Source organism: Phocoena sinus, chromosome 1, assembly GCF_008692025.1.
Source record: "Phocoena sinus isolate mPhoSin1 chromosome 1, mPhoSin1.pri, whole genome shotgun sequence".
NCBI classification, from domain to species: Eukaryota; Metazoa; Chordata; class Mammalia; order Artiodactyla; family Phocoenidae; genus Phocoena; species Phocoena sinus.
In genome coordinates, this window is record NC_045763.1 from 117,906,414 (window position 1) to 117,929,857 (window position 23,444).

Below are 23,444 nucleotides of genomic sequence, written 5' to 3' on the forward strand. Positions count from 1 at the left end.
CAAACCCCGTGTACATTTGTCATATGACATTAGGTTTGTTACTTGATCTCTCTTGGCCTATATCCCTATCTGTAAAATGGGATTGAAATATCTGCCTCACAGGGCTGTTGTGATGATTACATGAGATATTACTTGTAAAGTGTATAGAACAGTGCCTGGCACATACTGTTAGGTGCAATTGTTAGATGTAATTGATATGCCATTCAATTATTTTGATCTCTATTGTTTGATGTATATATCTGATCTCCTAATAGAATTCTAAGTTCTTTAGGGGCAAGGCAAGTTATTTATACCTCTTTTGAATTCTTCAGCTCATAGCATGTTGTTTCATTCACAGCTTTCTCACCTCCCTGTTTCTGGGGGACGGTGTATGTGTAGGTGGAAGGGGTGTAAGAGGGATGATCTGCCTGGGACTATTTGGAATAAAGTTGCAATGTCATTCTAATGCCCACCATCTTTTTTTGCTCAGAGCCTAGGGTCTCTGGAAATTAATATGTTGCAGAACATTTAAATTTTTAAGCAGTTTTTAAATTTTTTCTTTTTAAATTATAGGAATAATTCATTCTTGTTACAAAAATTTAAATAATAGAGAGTAAAAAGTATGTCCTCCTTCCGCCATTAACCAGTACAATTTCATTCTCAGAAGTAATTGCTTTTAACAGTTTGATGTATATCCTTTCAGATCAGCTCTGTACAATAGAACGTCATCTTCGATGATGGAAATGTTCCATATTTGCAGTCTACTATGGTAGCTGCAAGCCACAAGTCACTACTGAGCACTTGAACTGTGGCTAATGCAACCGAGAAACTGAATTTTAAATTGTTTTTAATTCTATGAAGAAGAATGTATATATATGTATAACTGAATCACTTTGCTGTACAGCAGAAATTAACACAACATGGTAAGTCAACTATACTTCAATAAAATTATTTAAAATTGTGTTTAATTCTAATTAATTTAAATTTAAACAGCCACACGTGGCTGATGACTACCGTATTAGACGGTGCAGTTCTGGACATTTGCTATACTTATACAGATATTTCTTCTGCAAATACAGTCATTCCATACACTTCTCTGTAACTTGACCCTTTCACTTAAAATGTGTTGAGGACATTTTCCATGCTAGTGCAGTAGACCTATCTCATTCTTTCGAATGTTTTGTGGTATTCTTTGGATATATCATGTAGCAGTGAGAAGGATGGAGGGTAAAAAACAGATGGGAACAGGGAGGCCTGTTTTGGGACTATTGCAAAGTCCAGGCAAAAACAATGGAGACTTGATTCAGAAGAAATCACGTGAAGTCTTTAGGGTAGACTTATTTTAACATCAATTAATTTATTCTCTTAAAAATCTAGGAGCATGTCTCTGAGGGAATAGCACTTAGGAGAGGTATATTTTTATTTGGAAGGGAAAGGCCTTGTATGTATGTACGTGATGAAGGTGGTGGAAGGTGCTACATGAGGGTGTGACACTTAGGAAGGAAATGATGGGCAGCTGCTGGGAAGCTCAAAGAATTCAAAGAAGCCAATGTATGGTTTTCCTGTGCATGTGTGGGCATGGAGTACGTGCCTGGTGGTTCCAACTTCATTTTTTTGGTCAGGGTTGATAACTGGCTGAGGATACGTGTGGGGGGGGGGGGGATAGGGAGGGAGGATAGGGTTTGGGGTAATCAGAGGAGATAACAGAGGGGGCACAAGTTAGTTCTGTGACATACATCTTTCGGTTCAAAACCATGAATGTTTGCACAGTTAGAAGCCCCCACTCAGCACTGTCCTAGGTGTTGTAGGGGAACAAATAGTGTAGAGAACAGACCTCGGTCCTTAAGGACTTTCAGTCTTTCAGGTCAGCTCAAGCTGAAAATTACAATTGAGGGGAAAGTCCTAAAGGGTCAAAGAGATGGAAAAGGCAAGGCTGAATGTTGCTTCTCAAAAAGACCACTGGACCAAGATAATTCAGTCTCATGCTTTTCTTCCCCAATGCAGAAACAGGTTTTCAGGAGCCAGCTCAACTCTAGTCACTGAGGCCTTAAGATCTAATGAAAAAGGTCTTGACCTTAGAATTGGGGCATCCACCTTCTAGCCCTCATTAGCTGTGCGTCATTGGACAACATGTCATCTCAATGGGTCTCTTCTCTTACCATAACTGTAAAATGAAGGCATAGTCGGTCTAATATCCTTTTCAGCTGTCATCTGAGGCATAAAGTTGTCTTATGTTACCCTAACCTCAAGTACTTTAAATCTGTTCTAGGTGCTCTTCCCAGATCCTTCCAGCGCTGCCCTCTGCTGGCAATAGAGATTAAATATTGATGCTTGCATTAAGAGATTAGTCTTTCTGTGTGTTTGTATGTGTGTGTGTGTGTGTGTGTGTGTGTGTGTGTGTGTGTGTGAGTGTGTGTATCCATCTATTTATCCATCTCTCACCCATCATCTATCCATGGAAGCCATCGTGTTCAGTGCTTTCAGTATATTGACTTATGGATCCCCACATCAATACCATGAAGTACATAATATTATCCCCATTTTACAGATTTGTTTGCCTTTCGTTTGATCACAGAGCTTGTCAGTGGCAAAGTCTGCATTTGAATGCTAAAAATCTATGTTCTTATCTAGTGTGTCTCCTGGACACGAAATTTCCAGAGAGTCCATCTGAAAACCTTCAGAGTCAGGCTGCATTCTGGAGGTGACACCAATAGAAGTTGGCAACAGAATCTCTTGAGCAAAGTCTTATGGGGGTACAGCAATTAAGTATAAGCTTTTCCCACAGACTTAAGGCGGGGTTTTGTATGTTCCTGGCTTACAAGGAATACACGGTGATTAGAAACAAGGATGGGTACGTGTTTGGGAAAAGTAGTAAAGAATTGTAGTGGGGTGGGGAGCGCTATTCCCTTCAGAGACAACCATGTGATGAGCAGGATGTAGTAGAGGAAAGAGTGCAGGTTAGGATCCCAGGACCTTCACTAGCTGGGTGAATGCAGGTATGTTAATCTCAGTTTTCTCATCGCTGGTATTTCACTGCTTCCTTATTGTCTAAGACAAATATGGCTGCCCTGGCCCATCCCCATAGACTCTCATCGTGATTTCTGTCTGCATTGCCGCACTCCCCCCACTCCTCCCCAGCTACCTCTTTAATGGAGGAAATGAGACAAAGTAGGTGGCTTGCTATGACCTAGATTTTTTTACATAAGCAAAACCAACATCAGAGTGCTGAGACAGGGCTTTTCCAAGAAGGTTATATGTGGAGAACACTGATCTACTTGAGAATGAGATCGGCCATCAGATCTGTGGTGTGAGGATCAAGTTCTATCCTCCCCATGGGAAGACCAGCCCAGGGATCTGTCCTGATCGTGGGGCAGGACCTTCTGATGCTAATGTGAGTGGGTGGTGGGTAGTGTGGCTGAGGGGAGCACACTGCCCAGGATATTGAATAATAGGACAACTTGGAGGGGAGGCCAGGAGATACTAACTCTAGGCATTGAAACTGCAAGGGAGTAATTGGGCCCTAATGGTTTCAGTCTACCCTGGGTAACTTTCCATAACTATTTAGTTTGGCTTTAAGTGACCTCATGAATTTCACACTTGTCCAAGGTGAGTCAGAATTTGTGCTAAAATGGTAGTAAAGTGTGTTCTCTCTGCTGTCTTCTGATAAGCTGTGGGCCTTCATAGAGGAACACGCCCTGGTAGTTGGGACACATAGTTGCAGTTCTGATTCCCTCACCAATCAGCTGGGTGACTTTGCAGGAGTCAGCCTCTTTGTGCCTTGGTTACCCCATTGCTAAGTCACATAGAAACAACTCTACCCTCCTTTTCTCAGAGGGATATTGTAAGCATAAAAAGAAATTATAGGGACTTCCCTGGTGGCACAGTGGTTAAGAATCCGTCCGCCAAGGCAGGGGACATGGGTTCGAGCCCTGGTCTGGGAAGATCCCACATGTCGTGGAGCAACTAAGGCTGCATGCCACAACTATTGAGCCTGCACTCTACAGCCCGCGAGCCACAGCTACTGAAGTCCACACGCCTAGAGCCTGTGCTCCACAACAAGAAAAGCCACCGCAATAAGGAGCCCGCACATCGCAACGAAGAGTAACCCTCGCTCGCCGCAACTGGAGAAAGCCCGTGTGCACAGCAACGAAGACCCAACGGAGCCAAAAATAAACAAAATAATTAATTAAAAAAAAGAAATTATAGAAAGGTTTCAACCCTTGGGTAAAAGCATCCTTTTTATTATTAGTCAGTAGTTATAACTTTTCTGTTGAACAAGATTCAAGGGTCCTCTGTATTCTGCTCCTAGTGAATATTTTAAGCTTCTTATCTGGATCCCTTCAGCATCCTGTACGCACCTCTGCTGCAGTGTTAGTCATATATACTGAATTTAAATTATCTGTGTCATGTCTCCCATATGAAATACCTGTGGTTCATCTATCTTTTTATCCCCACAGCCTAGTGTGGCGGGATCAAGCAAGACATGTTGAATGAAACTAAATTGAACAAGGTCCCAGGATATGTTTATGTAGTGTTTTTGCAAAGGCGTTGCCTGCAGAAAGCCACAGTGGTGAGAGCAAGGGCTTGTGGGGAGAGGTCCCCTGCTTGCCACAGGGAGTCTGATAAGAATCTATTGTCACCTACCTCTTCTTCTCAACAGTAGTATCACTACTTGCAGAATCATGATGACACCAACGATGACCCCTAAGAAGAGCCCAGCATACAGTGCCCATTGTCTTGATTCTGAAAAAAAAGTCAAAGGGCAGTCTCAAAAGTGCTGTGAGTTTAAAAACATCCCATGCAGAAGTGGGGAGACCTAGCCTCATGTTTTCTGTCTACATTCTTCCTCAAGGGAGACATTCGATCTTATGGTTTTAGAGATCAGCTTTAGATCACTGAAGAGTTCCAGATCTGTTTTCTTATCCCGATTTCTCTCACTACTTTTGACTTTCATACTCCTAATTTCTTTAAATATTCTTCTATTCAAATGTTCTATTTTTCACTTCACTTTAGACAGTCTACCACATGACTAAAATTAAACTTATCTTTGTTTTTTCTAAGTCAACTTCTCTGCTCAGTTTCTCTGTTTTTAAATTTCTAATGTGTCCTGTATCCATTTTGGTAGAAAGAGCATGATGGCTGCATGTGCTGTTCCCATACTCCCACACCATTCTCATGAGACACTGGGAGGAAGGAGGATCTACTTATGTTTTTTTAAAAATAAACATAGTAGTGCTATTATTGTCCTTCCATGCAAATAACTGTATTGAACCCACTAGACCTGAACTGAAAGAAAGGCATGTAGTTTTACTCTGAATCAGTCCTGTGTTTAATATTAGCACTAGAGTACATCACCCAGGCTAAAAATCAGAGAGTCAATTTTCATTTTTTCTTCTTTGCTCCCTTTACCAAATCCTTCTGAACCAGGAGCAGCACTTTGGAAAACAGTGGACGAGACCTCTTACCCCAGTAAATAAGACGTTTAGCTCAATAAGATAATAACAGACAACTATTGAGCATTTACAATGGGCCAGGCATTTTTTTTAAGTGTATCTTGTTAGTAATGTATTTAATCCTCACAAAAATCCTATGAGGTAGATACTCTTCTTACTCCCATTTTATGGATAAGGAAGCTGGCACAGAGATCCTCAAGAACTAGAGGTTGGTCTAGGAGGAGAAACATGGCTGAATACTGAAGACAGACTTCTTGGAGAGTCAGGGAGACTTATGGGCTTGGGGTAAGATACACCAGGATAATTAACGGTGAGGGACAACCCGACGCACCACTAGGGTTCTAAGTAATAGCATGTACCTTCTAAATACCAGGAGGTAACATTAATGTGTAAAGGTAACTTATAAGGATGGTTGTGGAATCAGCCTGCTTGTTGTTGAACTTATGATGGATTTGCTGGGAAGAAACTGAAAGGAAGAAATAGGTAGGGTACAAAGGGGTAGAGTGCTTGCAGACACAATTCAGATGTTTACAGAGTTAACCAAATATACAGACTGAAGTCTCAACAAATTGATGAAAACGCACCCCACCAAGATCCAAGTGGGCCTTCAGCCTGACAGATAACCGGAGGTTGCCTCCTGGGTTTGAAAATATTCTCTTTTTCTTTCTAGGCTTTTCACACATCGTCATCCCAGGGAATCTCACCGAACATCATGTCATTTGCTTATGACTTAATTTCTCTATCTGTCTACCAGGTCCAAATATTTCTACACTTGGTGATCATCTTTTTGGTGCTCTCATTCAATTATGATATGTAAATGGAAACTAAATGTCAGAGACTCTAGGCTGTCAGGAATTTGGGTAAATATGGACAAAATGCTACTTTTACAGCTTGGTGGGGTCAGGCCGCCCATGATTCCTGTAATTTCTGGGAATAACTTCCTCATGGTCCTCCGGGTTTTCTCTCCTGCAGCTCTACTTGTTCTAGTCTCAGCTGTCCTGGGTGCAAGGTACAGTGCCTTCATCAGTTTCTACAAAAAACAAAACAAAACAAAACCAAAAAACCTACACTAAGAATTTTGTGGGTTCAAATCCTCTAGTGTAGATTTGAAAGGTCACAAGGAGCAGATTCCATCATGAACCAGGCAGCTTCCCACCCTCTGACAGGCTCAGACCCTCTCTTTCTCTTCCTATATCTGCACAAGCAACATTTTCCCCCATTATAATACAGAACTATCTAACCTACAGCTGGATTCTTAGGGGGAGGGGTCTCACCTTCTGCAGTCTAGCATTTATGAAGCTACTATCCTAAACAAACTCTGTTGCCTTCCAAAGAGGAATTCTAGTAGTAGTTTCCTTAATATGATCATGTTTTTCTACCTAGTAGCCTCTGAGTCCTATCTAGATTGTAAACTCCTTGAAGGTAGATGCTGTACCTTACGCTTCATATGCATTACCCTTTCCACATGACACAGGGTAGGGCAGGAGGGCACTCAATATAACTGTGATGGACTAAGTTAATTTAGAGGCAATAGAATGAAGCTTGGAGAATTCTGTCATGTCCCTTTTGCTAAGAATTATCAGAGCACTAAGTATGAGAAAGTCTGGGAAGGAATGCAGAGTCACCTTCTGAATGGCCCAAGGCAGGAGTAGAAGGGAACAAGCAATGACCTATTTGGCATGTGTTTTATTATAACAAAATGGAACCAGGAAGAAGGTGTGCAACTCTGCTCTCAGCACCATCTGTGCTCCTATTTCAAACCACCATTTCCTGTGGTAGAATCTCCAGCTCTCCTTCTTTTTGCTCAGTCATGTAGTGAGGCCCCTCAGGATGGCAATGCTCGAAAATCAGGCCAATATTGTTCTGGAGTCCACAGGTCCCATTCTTCGTCCACAAAAAAATGTTATCTTAACATTCTTAAACAGGAGGTTTGGGACTTTTTCTCCCCTGGAGCCTCTTAGAGGTAGCTGAGCAGGCTGGTTGAGAACTCCAGGACATTTTATGAAGAGTTCTTTGCACAAGTCTCCACCCCTGGTCTTCTATTAGATTGGCTGTGGTTTAAACCTGATAACTTGGCACATAGACATGCATCCAAGGAAAATGCTGAAGGGCCTTTTTTATCTCTGAAAGTCTGCTGCCACAGAAACACAAAAGCTCCTCTCTCTCAAGTCCCCAAACCTTTATTCTTTAAGGCAGGTAAAGAAGAAAATAAAAAGAATCTGAGAAACAAATGTAGCTCACCCCAGGAGTTACTGAGATGCTAACGTAACCGTCTGAGAGTGCCAGATCTCTTTCCTGCCTTTCATGTGGTTCTGTCAGAAAGGCCGCCTGCCTGGAGCACATCAACTTGAAGAGTCAACCATCTTCGAGAGACATCTTTTTGTTGGTGGAAGTTTCCTCTCAGAATTGTTAGTGGGGGAAGGGTGGTCCTAAACCATACCATACACTAATTTAAGATCTGGGACCATCGAGGTAAAAATTATTACAGAGTTCACAGCTTCCAGAAAAATCCCTTACAACTGCCTATCCTACCTAGCACTGTGTTGCAGGGGCTACTAGGTGTGCCTCCAGGGGCATTTTCATTCTCCCACGACAATGCAAGTCTTGTCCAGTCACATGGCTGCCCAACTAAGGATTACATTTCTCAGCGTCCTGTGTAGCAGGTGTGGCCACGTGACAAGGCTCTGGTCCATGAGAAGTGTCCAGGTTCCATCCTTCCAAGATTGTTGCCATGCTTCCTGGATCGGGAGTACCAGGGAGAAGGACCTGCTCTGTGCATGGAACAGCTAGGTGACTCTGTAACAATGGGAGCACCCTTTTGATGAAATGGCCTTGTTAGAAAGGGGGAGCCCCCAGAACATACTGGCAGGTGTCAGCTTTTCTTTCCTTCCACTGAGCTAACCCAGACTTGCTGAGCCAACTTTTTGCTAATCCGCAGAAAGGGGTCCTCTTTTCAAGATGAGCTTCCAGGGGTATTCCCTTTGAGTTGGGCAATTTAAGGTTTAGTATTACTCATTCTTGCACAGAGAGAACTATTTCAGAACATGGTCATGAAGGACGGCAGCATGTCACACACTGTCCAGTGCCGACCCACATCGACACGCGCTACATGACCTGGGAGAATGCTTGGTAGCACCCTTGGAAATGGACTTTGCAGTAAAGAGGCATCATAACAATAGACATGAAGGTGTTTCTTGCTGTAAAACACTGAGATAACAGTTGGAACAAAGGTTTATATGTGATGGAGAGCCTAGACAGTTGTTAGAAAGAAAAGATTTTGAGGAACAGGGAATTCCCTGGCAGTCCAGTTGTTAAGATTCCACGCTTCCAACTGCAGGGGGCCCTAGTTCCATCCCTGGTTGGAGAACTAGGATCCCACAAGCCATGCAGTGTGGCCAAAAAATGAGTGAATAAATAAATAAAATACAAAGAGATTTACCTTTAAAAAGAAAGAAAAGATTTTGAGGAACGCTTTTGCTGTTCAGTTTGAGTCCTGATGAGAAGCAGTGCTGACATCATGTCTCATTTGCTCTCATCACATCATTAACCACTTTGAGTTTTTCATTAATGAAAGTGAAAAATATCTTAAAATCACTGTCCTCATTATAGATGGTGAAGTGACCTCTAATAAACCCTCACACCCCACCACTTCTGCCCAAGGCTGGGTTTTCCCTTGAATGGAGTCTTTGTTAAACAAACAGCCACTGCTCTGGTTCAGGTCTCATCATCCCTTGATGGGTGACTGAAATAATGGGCCCGCCTCATAACTAGTTTCTCTTTCTTCTGCCTCTTCCCCACCCCAATCTATTCTCCACACCACTGAATTTTCTCTCTGAAATGCAAAGCTGATCGTGTTACTCCTCTACCTAAAACTATCTATTAGTTCCCATCAGGATACTATAGGATAATACAGAACAAGACCCAGTTATATCTGCCTTTGCCTTTTCCTGGAGTGTCTTTCTTTTATCTGCTTGGGTAATTCCTACTTGTTCTTCAGAACTTTGTTTATGTCACATCCTCTGTGATGCTCTTTCTGATTCCCTGAGACAGTGTCAATCATTCCCTCCTCTTGCTTAACTTGCATGTACTTCTGTTTTGCACCTGTTGCATTACCAGACCTGGGATAATTAGTTATTTTTAGAACTATTCCTTCCTTAAGGGCAAGGACTGTGTCTTTTTTTGTCTTTGTGTTCTCAGCACCGAACACAATGTTGGAACGTAGTAGAGCCTCAGTAAATGTTTTGTCTAACTAAGCACAGTATTTTAAAAATTAGTGACATTCATTTGCAAACACAAACCAATGAACTAACAAAACTCTGTTTTCCGTATTTAGGCAACCTGGTTTACTGTGAACGGCATGCCACAAACTAGCTGTGTGATTTGTTTCTGACATGCTGTGGTTCCCCATGCCTGGAGGCAGGGGAGGGGATCTTTACTTGTGTTACGGGTTGAATGTGTTTCCCCCAAAATTCATATGTTGAAGTCCTTAGAATGTGACCTTATTTGGAGACTGGGTCTTTACAGAGGTAATCAAGTTAAAATGAGGTCATTAGGGTGAACCCAAATTTAGTCTTACTGGTGTCCTTATAAGAAGAAGAAATCTGGACACGCAAAGAGACACTACGGATGAGCATGCCCAGAGGAAAGACTGTGTGAAGACACAGCAAGAAGGTAGACATCTACAAGCCAACGAGAGAGCCCTCAGGAAAAACTCAACCCTGCCGGCACTTTGATCTTGGACTTCTAGCCTCCAGAACTTGTGAAAATAAATTTCTGTTATTTAAGCCACTTTGTCTTTGGTATTCTGTTATGGCAACCCTAGCAAACTAAGTACAGGTGGGTCCTAATCTAACATGACTGGTGTCATTATAATAAGGGGAAATTTGGACAGATATACACACAGAGGGAAGACAACGTGAAGAGACATAAGGAGAAGACAGCTATCTCCAAGCCAAGGAGAGAGGCCTAGAACAGATCCTTCTCTCACAGCCCTCAGAAGGAACCAACCCTGCCGACACCTTACTTTTGGACTTCTAGCCTCCAGAAATGTGAGACAATAAATTTTGGTTATATAAGCCACTCAGTTTATGGAAGCTTTTTACAACACCCCTAGCAAACTAATATACCTTGGTAACGCTTTATTAGCATTTCTTATTCAGGTACATACAAACTGAATCATAGAATATTTACTCTGGAAAGAATGTCACTAGTTCACCATTTTCATTTCACGTGTAATGAAACAGAGGCCCAAGAAAGTGCAGTGGCTGCTGGGTATTTGTCTTAATGCCTGAGCTGAGGTCCTGACAGGGCTTTCCCATGGTGCCATGTTTCCGCTTCTTCTTTTCCTTCCCCATCTCACAAAAGCCTGCTCCATACCCAGTAAATCTGGTCACACTAGGGCATACTTGGTCCTCAAAGTGGCTTAGATGCGTAAGAGCATTTTTTTTTTTTTTTTAGTTTTGGCTGCACTGCACGGCATGCGGGATCTTAGTTCCCTGATCAGGGATCGAACTCGCGCCTCCTGCAGTGGAAGCACAGAGTCTTAACCACTGGACCACCAGGGAAGTACCTTTACATGTTTCTTTCTTTTTGAAAAAAATTAATTTATTAATTTATTTATTTTTGACTGCGTTGGGTCTTCGTTGCTGTGCTCAGGTTTTCTCTAGTTGTGGCGAGCGGGGGCTACTCTTTGTTGCGGTGCGCGGGCTTCTCATTGCGGTGACTTCTCTTGTTGCGGAGCACAGGCTCTAGGCACGCGGGCTTCAGTAGTTGTGGCGCATGGGCTTAGTTGCTCCGCAGCATGTGGGATCTTCCCAGACCAGGGCTTGAACCCGTATCACCTGCTTTAGCAGGCAGATTCTTAACCACTGCGCCACCAGGGAGTCCCTATATGTTTCTTAAGAATGTCCTGAGCTAAGTGCCCCTAGGCGAAGCTTTATGGCCAAAACTTTGGAAAACATTGATTAAATTCTCATTAAACTATACTGAGCAGCATGAAGAGAATTATTCCTCTTTTCTGAGGTGGGTCAGGGTAAAACATTTGGTGCCCTGTCTTTACTCTAAGAGGGTTGCTATGACCAGAGAAGGCTGTGCAGGGGTAAGGGCTACTACTTCCTCAGCCTTGAGGGAAATACACACATTTTTATTATGATTTATAAGGCATTTAAAAAGTGTATTATCTGTTCCACTAGTACCTATGAGGATTTCAGAATCAGACAACTCAGCTCTGCCCCTTGCTCTGTGTGTGACCTTTCCATATCTTTGTTTCCTCATCTGTAAGGTGGGGATACTAATACTATTTGGTTGCTGGGAGGATTAAATGAGATGCCACATACTGACACATAGTAAACAATTAAGACCTTTCAGCCGTTAGTATTTTAGATGAAGAATCTAAGTCTTAGACAGGTTAAGTGGCTTATCCTTGTGAGTAAAAAGGGTAATATTGGATCTAGGACAACTGGGGCCACATTCTTTAAACTCCGCACTCATGCAAGACTGCTTTCTTGATCCCACCGGCACATTCTGAATAGCTGTGGGCAGAGAGAGAGGTCTGAACTGGGGGAGGAGCCTGTGAATGTGGCTTGTGTGCAAGGTGGGCAAGCAGACAGACACACTGAGTGGGTGGACAGGTGGCCAACTCTGCCATGAATGGCTGGGGGAGGAAACAGGCAGTTGGTTAGGCTCACCAACGAGCTCTCAGATGAAGAGACCAGGTAGATTTTCCCAGCAGTCCCTCTGGAATACCTCAGGGGAGTCGCTGACTGGACATGCTATGCTGAAGGGCATGACCTGGCTGCATTCCCCTGTCCCTGGATCCTTGGTCATCTGGAAAAGCCCTCCACATATACACCAAGTCTACTGTGGGCAGGAGTCCCCTTGGAATGACTCTTGTTTCCCCCCAGTGGTTGCAGAGGGAAGAATGTCAGAGCACAGGTAATACCTTGCAGGGCCAGCACCCTGGTTCTTTTGTCCCTGAGCCTACCTGAGGCATGGACACAAGATCGATTAATGAAAAGGCTCAGTGGTCTATCCTGTTTCCAATCTCAAGTGGTTAGTTGAGCTTACTTAATCAGCCCTTCGTTCCTTTTGATAACAGAATAACGATGCTTTATCTTTCCAGAGAAAGATCAGTCAGAAGATCTAGGTTTAGGTGCTGACTCTACCATCTATAAGCTGAAGAAACTTGAGGAGGGTACTTACATGCTATGAGCTTAAACTTCCTAATTTGTGAAATGAAGATGATGACAACATTTATCTGATAAGACCATTGTGAGGATCAAACGAGATCATACAGTTGAAAGCGCTTTGCCAATAATAAAGTGCTCTATGACTTATCATTTTCCCAGACTTCACAGTCTAGGTCTTAGTCAGAGAACTGACTACCCTGGCCCTCTGACCTGCTATGGGATTCACAGTACATTTCATGAAATGTGGCCCTTTATTACATCCTGCTTTTCATTATTGAGCACATGTTTCATGTCTTATCTTTATAAACATGTTGACGGAGAGCAAGCATGTTATATCTATTCCCAATTTTCTACAGCATAGGTGATTGATAAATTGATAAATTGATAAATAGATAAATAGATTGATAAATCCTTATTGATGGTGTAGAACCACCCCACCATTGGTAGAGCATGGACTTGGGAGTCAGGACCTGCCACCTGCACTCCCTCACCCGGCCAGCCTTTTCAGGTTGGTGCCACGGCAGGAGGGGAGAGGAAGGATCATAACTTGAGGACCTGGGCTCTGGGTCTGGCTCCATCGTTTCTCATTGGTTTTCCTCAACTCTGAACTGAGCATAATGCCACCCTGGTCATTATGAACAGTAACCACGCACTGAATGCACATGGGAGGCTTTTACAAACTATAGAGAAAATATAAAGTGTTGTTCCCAAGGTGAAGACCATGGCTATGGAAGAAGAGCAATTGGTCCAGGTGGGGACTGAGCCCATATCGTTAATGTGGCACACTAGCCGCCACAAGGGCACTCACCTGAGGAAACCGAGGCCTGCATCTGGACCACGGGATGAAGGTCTGAGAGCCATTGCTGATGGGGTTGCTCACGGTGCAAACGTAGATGTTGTTGGCATCCTGAGGGCCAAGGGTGAGATACAGGAGGTGGGAGTTCTTGGTGGGGCTCAGCAGGGGGGCGCCCGCCTCCTCACCTCCAGTTGTAAGCTACATGGTCCCCCTTCTCCACCATTGCAGGCCAGATCAGGCTACAGTTCCCGTTCTTCCCTTGCTGTGAATTCAAAACCTTAATTTCCGGAGTGGAGACCTGCTCTGTCAGGAGGAGGAGGAAGGACAGCCATCACTGGAATGAATCCTCTGGAATGCTGACTAACCTTCTTGTTAGAAGAAAATGAAACTAATGGCGTCCTTCCCCCCGCCCCCAACCCCGTGGATCTGTAGTGTTGATTTATTTCTGTGGGGACCTACTGCTCGACCATCCCTCTCTCATGTGCCCCTCCCGCATACTTCTTTCCAGGATCACCTTGAGATACAATAGAGAAGAAAAACAATTGTCTTTTAGTTCCCCCCCAACCAGTTACTGTTAGGGCTCCCCTTGCCTTTCTGTTGTTCTCATCTAGGTTGCTCTCCTGTATTCTATCTGTGGAGTTGCTGTCAGCTAACTCCCCCATGGGTTTTAACTGTCCTTGGCTAAAATTATTACCTTTCCAGAATCGAAAAGAATGACTTTTTACTGGTGAGATCTTCATCTAATACTCTGTGTGTGTATGTTGTGTGTGTGTGTGTGTGTGTGTGTGTGTGTTGTTATCGCAAGTGCTTTAGGTGTGTCTGAAATTGGGATAGCCACAGCGCCTCACCAACTTATCTCACTCTAATGCTGTGAAATTAGACAGAGTAAAAGGGAAAGTTCTTATTTCTTCAGCACATATATAGGACAGGCATAATTGCTAGAATTTCACATTTGTAATATTTTTAATCTTTTCAACAACTTTCTCACCAATTATGAACCTAGTTATAATTAATTCCCATTTTTATAAATGGAGGAAACTGAGACCCAGAGAGGTAGAGTGTCCTTACATAATGCCACTCAGCTTCTAACAGCCCAAACTGAGACTCTGAAACTACGTCTTTCTGACTCCAAGATCCAGACTCTTTGACTTGAGAAGAACACCATGGTTGCAGGAACCATATTTTCTAAGGTAAGAATTTGAACATAAAAGACAAGACGTGACAAAAGGCAGTGAATTGTTCTAGAAAATGCATGTGTAATCTTTGTGCTCATGGCAGCCTTGCCCCGGGAACACTATTGGAATGATCAGGACACCCTGATACCTGGTGGAGGGCTGTGGGAATTCTGCATACACCGTTTGGAGGGAAGGGAATGCTAGGGCCAGGGGAAGGGCAGGGAGGGTATTTCTGTCTCTCTTGTCGGTACCTGAGGATTTTAAAGAAATGTTGGCTGTTTGGGGCTCCTGTCCCATCCTCAGAGATAAGAAACTCACTGTTGAAGAAGCAGGGTAGCCCGCATGGCTGCCAGGATCCCTGGGAATTCAAGGGAGCCTTGGGACTTAAGAGACAAACTCTGGGTGTGTTCAAGAGGGGCTGGCAGTTAAAGCGGCTCAAAAATGCACTGGCCTTAGATTTAGGTGGGCCTACGTTCTAGTTTAAGTTCTGCAACTAAGCAATTTTATAATCAGAGCATTTGTTTAAATGAGAAAAAATATGCCTCTTCCACCAGGTAGATGCAATCCTCTGTCAGGATGCGGGGCTTGGTGAGTGATGTGTGGGGCTGAATTCAGCCCTCCTTCTCCCAGGACTCCTACTGCAGCGAACCCACCTACGCAGATTGTGAGTAGGAACGTGCAAACCACTTATCTCTAGATTTCAGTGTCCTCATCTATGAAAGTGAGATTGAGCTTGATCAGTGGTATTCAAAAATTTTTTTAATTAAAAAAACACCTTTTTTCAAATAAAATCTTAATTTGTAAATTGAGACTCTTGGGGCTCCAGGCCCTCTTGTCAACAGGCAGAGGGGCTGTAGGCAAGAGGGCCTGGAGCCCCAAGAACAATGGGGTTAAAGGTAACCTTGTGCTATATCAGCTATCACTAAACGTGCAATTTGGATGAAAAAAAGATGTGTGAACTTCTAAAACTTCTTCCTGAAGGACGTTTGCCCCTGGACTGAGATGTCTTTCAAGTTGCTTCAACTCTGAATACCCTTTGCTTCTGAGAGAGGCCTAAATTCCTAGGCAAGGAACTATCTCGTCCTTTCACAGTGGGGGACTGTGGGGCAAGCTTACCGTCATTACCATAGAGCTTCAGCTGCCAGGCAAAATTGCTGGACTGAAATGTTTTCCTCCAGGCTCATAAAGTACCAGCCCTCGTCCTCCTTCCTGCTTTTTCAGGATCCTCAGGCTCAGGTTTTTCTGGATGAAACTCATAGCCATTCTCCAGATGGTCGTTGGAGAGTCACCTTTCCGCAGATCCAGAGACACTATGTTCTTCTTGGTGTGTCTCCGGGTGATTCTGCCATTGTGACAAGGATGTGAATACTCTTATTCATTGCTCTTACTTATCCCGTCAGATGTCAGGGGCAGCCGCACACTGCTTCCCAGCCGCCCAAGGATCATCACTGGGGCAATTCGTTGAGCCCTCACCTGCAGGAGGAAGGAGAATGAAGTCCCTTATTATGGAAGCCTTTGAGACTCACATCCTGTCTGTGGATCAGGAATAATAGACTGGATGGTCTCCCTCTTCCTCTTGGCCAATCCCTGGGGTTGCCAGGTCCTTAGTAGTTTATAAGGACTGTCGTGAGGATCCCACTATATTCTCAGTATTCAAAAATTGCAGTGGAAATCTTAAAATCACTTATGATAGAGCTGTATAGACTAATTAGGACTCTGGGTTTCTTTGATCTAGGAGGGAATTCTATCAACTCAGATTTACAGTTAAGGCACCTAAGGCATAGAGAAGTTAAATGACTTGCCTAAAGTCATATAACTAGTAACTGGATTAACTCCTCAGCCAGACTTCCCATCACCATTGGATATATAGCATGAAGAATGAGATAACTGAAACTAATTCTGAGCTTGTGAGCCCAAGAGACCAAGGTTAAGAAGCATCATTTCAGATGAGGAGGAAAGAGAAAAGTCTGAGGGATGTGGAGTCCAGGAGGAGATGAGCCTCATATTCAAACTGGGGAATCCTAACTCCCCAAAAAGCTAAGATATTTAACAATGTCAAGGGTGAGAAATTATTTTACTTCTCTTTTTCAAAAAAGCTGAGGCAACAACAACCAAAAAAAAAAAAAAAAACCCACAACCTCAGTTGATGACCCTGCTTCTCATTTCACTGAAAAAGGAGAAGAAACAAAAGAGGACTTCCATTTGTTTCTACCACCAAGTCAACCTACCTACTTGGATGGATGGTCTCTCCTCCCAGATAAGGCTAACCTCTTCTTTCCTGGAGCACTCACTCACTTCAAGGCTTTGCTTCTGCAACTTCCCCCACCCCTTGTGTCATCAACTTTGTTATTGTTATGGTATGTTGTAGGTTATTTTTACTAACACACAACATACCAACATGTAATTTCCCTCATCTTAAAAACCTCTCCCCTGGTGCCAGGTCCATCCCCAGACACCTCCCCATTTCTCTGTTTTCTTTTATCCCGAAGTCCCTTAATGTGTGTTTATACCTTCTGTCCCCATTTCCTGACTTATTTTTCCTTGTACCCACTCCAGACAGGCCTTCTCCTTACTACTCATTGGAACCACTCTTGTCAAGGTCACCGTATATTCCATGATACTAAGTCACTTCTCCATCTTCATCCTTGCTTTCTCATCTTGATTTCACTTGGCATTGTTCGTATTCCCCCTTTGAAACACTGCCTTCATTTAGCCTGGGGAACAACACACTCTCCTGGTTTTCTTCCTATTTCACTGGCTGCCCTTTCTCAGTCTCCTTGCCTGAAACTTTCTGCTCTTAAAGACTGGAGCATCCCAGGACTCAGTACTCAGACCTCTTCTCTTTCTCAGCCACACTTATCTAGTTGCATAGTTTTACATGTTTCTGGAATGCTTACAGAGATATATCTCTTACCCAAACCCTTCACAGTACTCCAAATTGCCTACACTGGTTGGTATTGGTATTTGGAGGTCTAAAGGGCATCTCAAACTTAGCAAATGAACTCTTGATTCTATAGCCCCTTCTGCAAACATTACAATTCCTAGGTCAAAACACTGGAATCATCTTTGACTCCTTTCTTCCTCTGATACTCCACATTCAATCTATCAGCAATCATGTTGACTCTGCCCTAAAAATATATCTGGCATCTCAGGACTTTCAACCACCATCATCACCAGCCTGGCCCTGCCATTGTCTTCCAACTAATCTCCCTGCATCCATGCAATGGACAGTGTAACCTTTTAGAACTATATCAGATTTTGTCTCTCTCCTGCTTTTAATCTTCCAGGGCTTTCTAAGCACCCATAGAATAAAATCCATAGTCCCTGTTATTGCTTCAAAGACTGAATAACCCAATCCCTGGTACCTCTCCAACTCCTTCTCCTGTCCTCACTGCACTATGGCCACACTGACTCCGGCTGGTCTGTAACTCATCCAGAACATTCTCATCTCAGAGCTTTTGCATTTGCTGTTCTCTCTCTCTCTTTCTGGCAATCTCTTCCCGTACATATCTGAAGAGCTCATTCCCTCATTTTATTTTAGATTTCTGCTCAAAAAATCATCTTCTCTGAGAGACCTTCTCTGACTACCCTGCCTATCCTATCCTATCCCTTCTTGTTGTGCTTATCACTGTCTGATGTTATACTGTACATATTATTCATTTTATTTTTTAACACTAGAATGCCAGCTTCTCAAGAGGAAGAATTTGATCTTGTTCACTGTTTTGTCCCTAGAACTCACAATTGTGGTTGGCACATAGTAGGCTTTAAATAAATATCTGTTCAATTTATGAATGCTGAAAGCCATGTTACCTGACTAAAACCTCTCTTATTTAGCTCTGCCCAATATGTGACTGAACTTAATAATTGAACTTAACCATAAGCTAATGTTTGTAAAAGAAGGAGCCCATGAGTCAGAGAGAGCACAAATTGTTCTAGTTGATAAGAAAGTCAGAAGAGTACAATAAAACTGTCTGCCGAAGTAGTGCAGCCATCTAGAAAAGACACAATAACTCGTGGTTAAGATGGATGTTGGAAATTTGGGCAAACTGATTCAGATGTTCTTGATACCAACATGCTCTGAGATCCTGTAAAGGGCCCAGCTGATATCAGACTAGAGATTCAGAGGTTGGGAAAAAAGAAAAATCAGGATTTGAGTGGTGGACACATAGTATTTTTTTTCTTTTTCCATGCCATGTAGCTTGCAGGATCTTAGTTCCCCAAACAGGTATTGAACTCTGGGCCCCGGTAACGAAAGCCCCGAGTTCTAACCACTGGACTGCCAGAGAATTCCTGACACTTATAATTATTAAGGAATAGTGAGAAAGGCAATTAGGCATTTGCTCTTTTACATATTGCCAATACATCAACTCTTGAAACAGAGTGCTCTCCCTTGTTGCTCAATTGATTCCATAAGGCCTGCTGTTCATGGTGCTGGCGTTGCTGTTTTTATAAAGATAAACTGCAGGGCATGTTGGAATTCCTTCCAGCCACACTTATGGATGCCTGACTGTCCAGATAATGTGGTAGGTACAGTACCCAAGAGAGTAACCTCTTGGATCCTGAACTTAAACTTCTACCAATAAAGGGATGACAGAAAACTAGAACCATCCATGCAAGGAGAAACATCATGTGGTACATAGGCCCCCTGAAATTGTGTACAAAAGCGGTAGAAATAAGCATATGTACATTTGTCTGGGGGCATAGCCATAAATGTCATCTCTCAAAGGAGTCTGGGCTTCAAATCAAGGTTGAGAATCGCCATCATACTGTTGATTTTTTTGGATCCATTTTAATATAGAGAAAAAAGAAATGGAAATTATACCCATTCATAGACCATAAGTCTCCACCCTGCCATGTCTCCTGTGTGCCCCTTCTGTCCCTGTAACCCAACAAACTCTTTACACCATGGCTGTTTTCAGAACTTGGAATTGGAAGGGAGTCGGGGGAAGAGGAAATAGAGGATGGGGCAGAAAGTAGTCAAAAAAAAAATCAAAGAAAAAAATTTTTGAAAAAAGAAAAGAAGAGGGAAAGAAAGAGAGGGCAGATGAGAAGAAAAGGCTGAGTGGTTTAGGCAGACTCAGTCATGGGGAGTGGAATCAAAACTTCATCAGGAAGAGACCCTCACACGTTACAACCCACATAAAGAATGATGATGTAACAACTAAGCGTGTGCGTGGTCAGGTCTGCAAGGGGTACGTGAACTCATTGTCACCTAAGCAAGAGTGGAAAAATAAGTGGGGACTTTAAAGTGGTTCATAAAACACTTCAAGTAGAGTCCCAGCTCCTGAAACATCCTACTGCTTGATGAGTGTTTTCCAGCTGGTCTGTGATTCAGTCAGCCCCTGGTTACTAAGAGAGTCTGGAGGAAACATTTGTAGCTGTTAACACCAACTCACTTTCCTTCCAGGGCAATTCTACTTAGAAAGTAGAGTGATTCACACGGGCCCGTGGATATTTTCCTGAAATCAGTAGCATTTAGCCAAACTTTTCACAAAATGGGATTCTACCTAACGATAACATTTTTTTGGCCCAGCCCTGTTACTGGGCATCTTGCTACAACATTTCTTTCAGGTAGGACTCAGAGCCTTCACAGTTCTTATGGGAAATCTAGGCTTACAAAGAAAAGATAATGTGTCTTTAATAAGTCTCATTTTTAAACAGGAGTCCTACCAGCTGTCCTCCTAGTCCCATTCCTTGATGCTGCTGAGTCTTTCTATCTTAGAATATTTGCACTCACTGTTCCCCAGCCTGAAAGCCTGTCACTGCTCTTTATTTGCCAGGTTAACTCCTTCTGTCCTTCAGGCCTCTGTCCTTGACCCTCGGCTTAGGTTCCGTTTCTCTGCCATATGCTTCCAGTTCACTTTGCGTCTCTCCTTTCATATCACTCAACACATTTTTAACTCTCGTTCAATGCTTGTCATCCTTATTCAGTTATAAGTTTCCAAGAGTAGGGACTGTGTCTGTTTTGTTCACTGCTATAATCTTAATACCCACCTGGGACATGGTAGGAACTCAATAAATCCTTTTTGCCCGAGAGAATGAAAAAACTGAATGAGATGAATGAATGAATGAACAAATGACAAAACAGAGTCTAATTTCTTCTCTCTCCAAAATCTGAATGTACTCTCCTTTATCTTTATAACATCCATAAGAGTTGTTTATGTAGGGAGATGAAGGGGACCCTTATCCCTCTTTGCCAGGTGAGGAGCTAGAAGTGCCTTAGCTATGAAACCTCTGCTTCAGGTGCAGTAGGCCACTTACAGTTCCCCCTGAAAACTCACAGCACTTTACCTCTGCATCTGTGCCTTCATCTAGAGTACTCTTTTCAAATTATATAAAAATCCAACCTACCTGATGTATACATTTAAAAGGACATGCAAGAAACTGGTAACAGTAGGGAGGGGTATAGAAGGGAGATTTGTCTCCATTCTGTACCCTTTTACACTGTGGAAGTTTTATAGACATACATGTGATACTCTTCCAATAAACAAACTAGTTAACAAAAAATTAAATGAAAGCTACATGATGAAAGATGTTTCTATCCACTTTTCAAATTCCAGATCAAATACCTCCATATGCCTTGCACTCCCTTCTTTGGTTTTGTCAACCTCTCTCACCTTTTGAAAATTCCTATACTTCATTTCAGTTCAATTAAAATCAACTCATGTCCTTCAATTATAGACAGCATATTCTAATTTTTACCATGGGACCTGGAAACAAATTTTAGGATTCTCCTCCTCCCTAAACATAAGCTTATCTAGTTTCATTCATTCAGGCCTCAGGAGTCAGGCTGGGTGATTAAAGAGAAATTGCTAACTGCTCTGTGACTCTTTTTCCTCTTTTATAAAATCATAATGTAACAATAACTACACATATCTCATAGGGTTGGTATGATAATTAAATGAATAATACACACAAAGCACTTACAACAGTGCTTGGTATACAGCAAGGATGCTGTACATACTATTATTATTCATTCAACAAACATTCATGGAAGGGCTCTCACAGATACTGTGTCAAGTGCTAGGCAGAGGCTGTGGTTGTTCATTTTACTTCCCCCACACCTCACATAGTGCTAGCCACATCGTGTGTCCTTAGTAGACCATTGCTGAATGGCATTGTTCAAAGGCAATCTATGGATAAAACCAAATAGCATTGAGGTTCTGATTTCCAGTCCAACACTGGAGACAGTGAAGGTAGTGGCATTATATCACAGTATTAAAGCTTTTGAGAGATGGAAGTGCCTAGATCTGCATCTTGGGGTACAATGGGCCAGTGAACAACAAGGTTGGGCCAAATCTAGGATGCCCCCACTTGTCCCTCACTTCTCCCCTCATGTGTGTGAAGGATGTGAGGAGGACCTGAATGAAGGAATAAAAAATCCCACTGGGGTAGATTCATCAGTTGTAAGAGATGCACCACTCTGGTGGGGGATGTTGTTAATGGGGGGGGGGGCTGTGCATGTGTGGAGGTAGTTGGAAATCTCTGTACCTTCTGCTCACTTTTGCTGTGAACCCAAAACAGCTCTAAAAAACTGAAGTCTATTAAAAAATGTATCATTGGGGGAAATGGAAAATTCACTTTACTTGGGGGAGGGACATGTGGACTTCTTGATTTTTACAGTTTTGACTGGGAATTGGAAGTCCAGCTGAGTAGAGATGGGAAAGGGAGTAGGTACTGATTTTACAAGAATGGGGCTTCTTGGTTGGGTGAATCTGTCATGAATGACCTGTCCCATTTGCAAAGCATTTCCTTCTGGGTTTTATTGGGGTTTCACAAAAGGGTGCATATTTTAAAATAAAAACACTAAAATTTTTGTACGTATTTCAGAGAAGACAAAGGCAAGGAAGGGAGACACTACTGATTGGGTAGCCATGCCTGTGGGGCTGGGCTGTTTCTCACTGACCAGTGACCTCCAAAGCTTTCCGTGCAGCAGCTGTCAGCAGAACCTGAAATGCCAGGGCCAGACTGGCCAGGAGGCAAGCCAGCACAGAGATAGAAAAGTCCAGCTCACTGTTCAAACCCATCACGCCTGATAGTCACTAAGAAGAATTCCAAAAATGGTGGAGTCACAAATGGGATGCACCCAGGAAAGTTTGACTCTCCCTGTGATGGCTTAAAGTGGTTTCGTTTGGCTTTCTGAACCCTCAGTGCAATTATTGCTCTCTGAGACCTTGGGTAGCAAGAGCCATGGGTCTGCCTGATTCTGAGGAAAAGTGGGGCCAAGGAAGGCCTATTCATCTGGGAATCTGGCAAAAGACAGATCTCAAGTGCAGCCCCTCTGACAATCCTAGCATATCTCTGGGCTTCTCCTGGAAAAGTCCATAATGGATTTGTGGTCTTGAAAACCCCAAGAACAGAACATCCGGAGCCTCAGGACGTCCCCCCTTCCTTAATGCCGCTTCTACTCCAGACTGCTTCCCACAGTTCCAAGGCATTTAAGCAGAAAGGAGATTCTCACCCACTCCACAGTGAGTCCAAAGTCTGCCCCTTGCTTGGCTTTTTCTTTCTCAAACACCTTTTCTCATAGCTCAGCTATTACTAAACAGAGAATACCAGCAAACCAGAAAGACAGGAGTAGAGCCCAGCTCCAAACACTTTGTCTTGTGTCTGGCCCTACACTGGAGCTGCCCTGACCCTGAGCATTTCTGATTTGCATTTCTCACTTACTGTAACCAGCCCTGGGCTCCAAAAATCCTGGCCTCTCCCCCTCTTGCTGCCTTGGAACCTTCTCTTCCAGGAAAGTAGCCACCATTATGACAACACTGTGGCCACTATCTGTTCTCAACCAGTGCCTGGGGTTTTCACTTCTACCCTCTCTTCGCACTACAGCCTTTTCATGTAGGTGGATCAT

General features: G+C 43.1%; 1 protein-coding gene across 1 annotated transcript in view; it reads right to left on the reverse strand.

Moving 5' to 3' along the window:
- Nucleotides 1-23,444, reverse strand: part of SLAMF1 (signaling lymphocytic activation molecule family member 1) — a 32,337-nt gene that overhangs the window by 7,857 nt on the left and 1,036 nt on the right. The window contains 10 exon segments of the mRNA XM_032608871.1: nt 4,624-4,722; nt 13,167-13,174; nt 13,438-13,601; nt 13,603-13,718; nt 15,716-15,731; nt 15,733-15,807; nt 15,809-15,924; nt 15,927-15,969; nt 15,971-16,033; nt 16,035-16,063. Of these exon segments, the coding sequence (XP_032464762.1) occupies nt 4,624-4,722; nt 13,167-13,174; nt 13,438-13,601; nt 13,603-13,718; nt 15,716-15,731; nt 15,733-15,807; nt 15,809-15,924; nt 15,927-15,969; nt 15,971-16,033; nt 16,035-16,063 (729 nt within the window).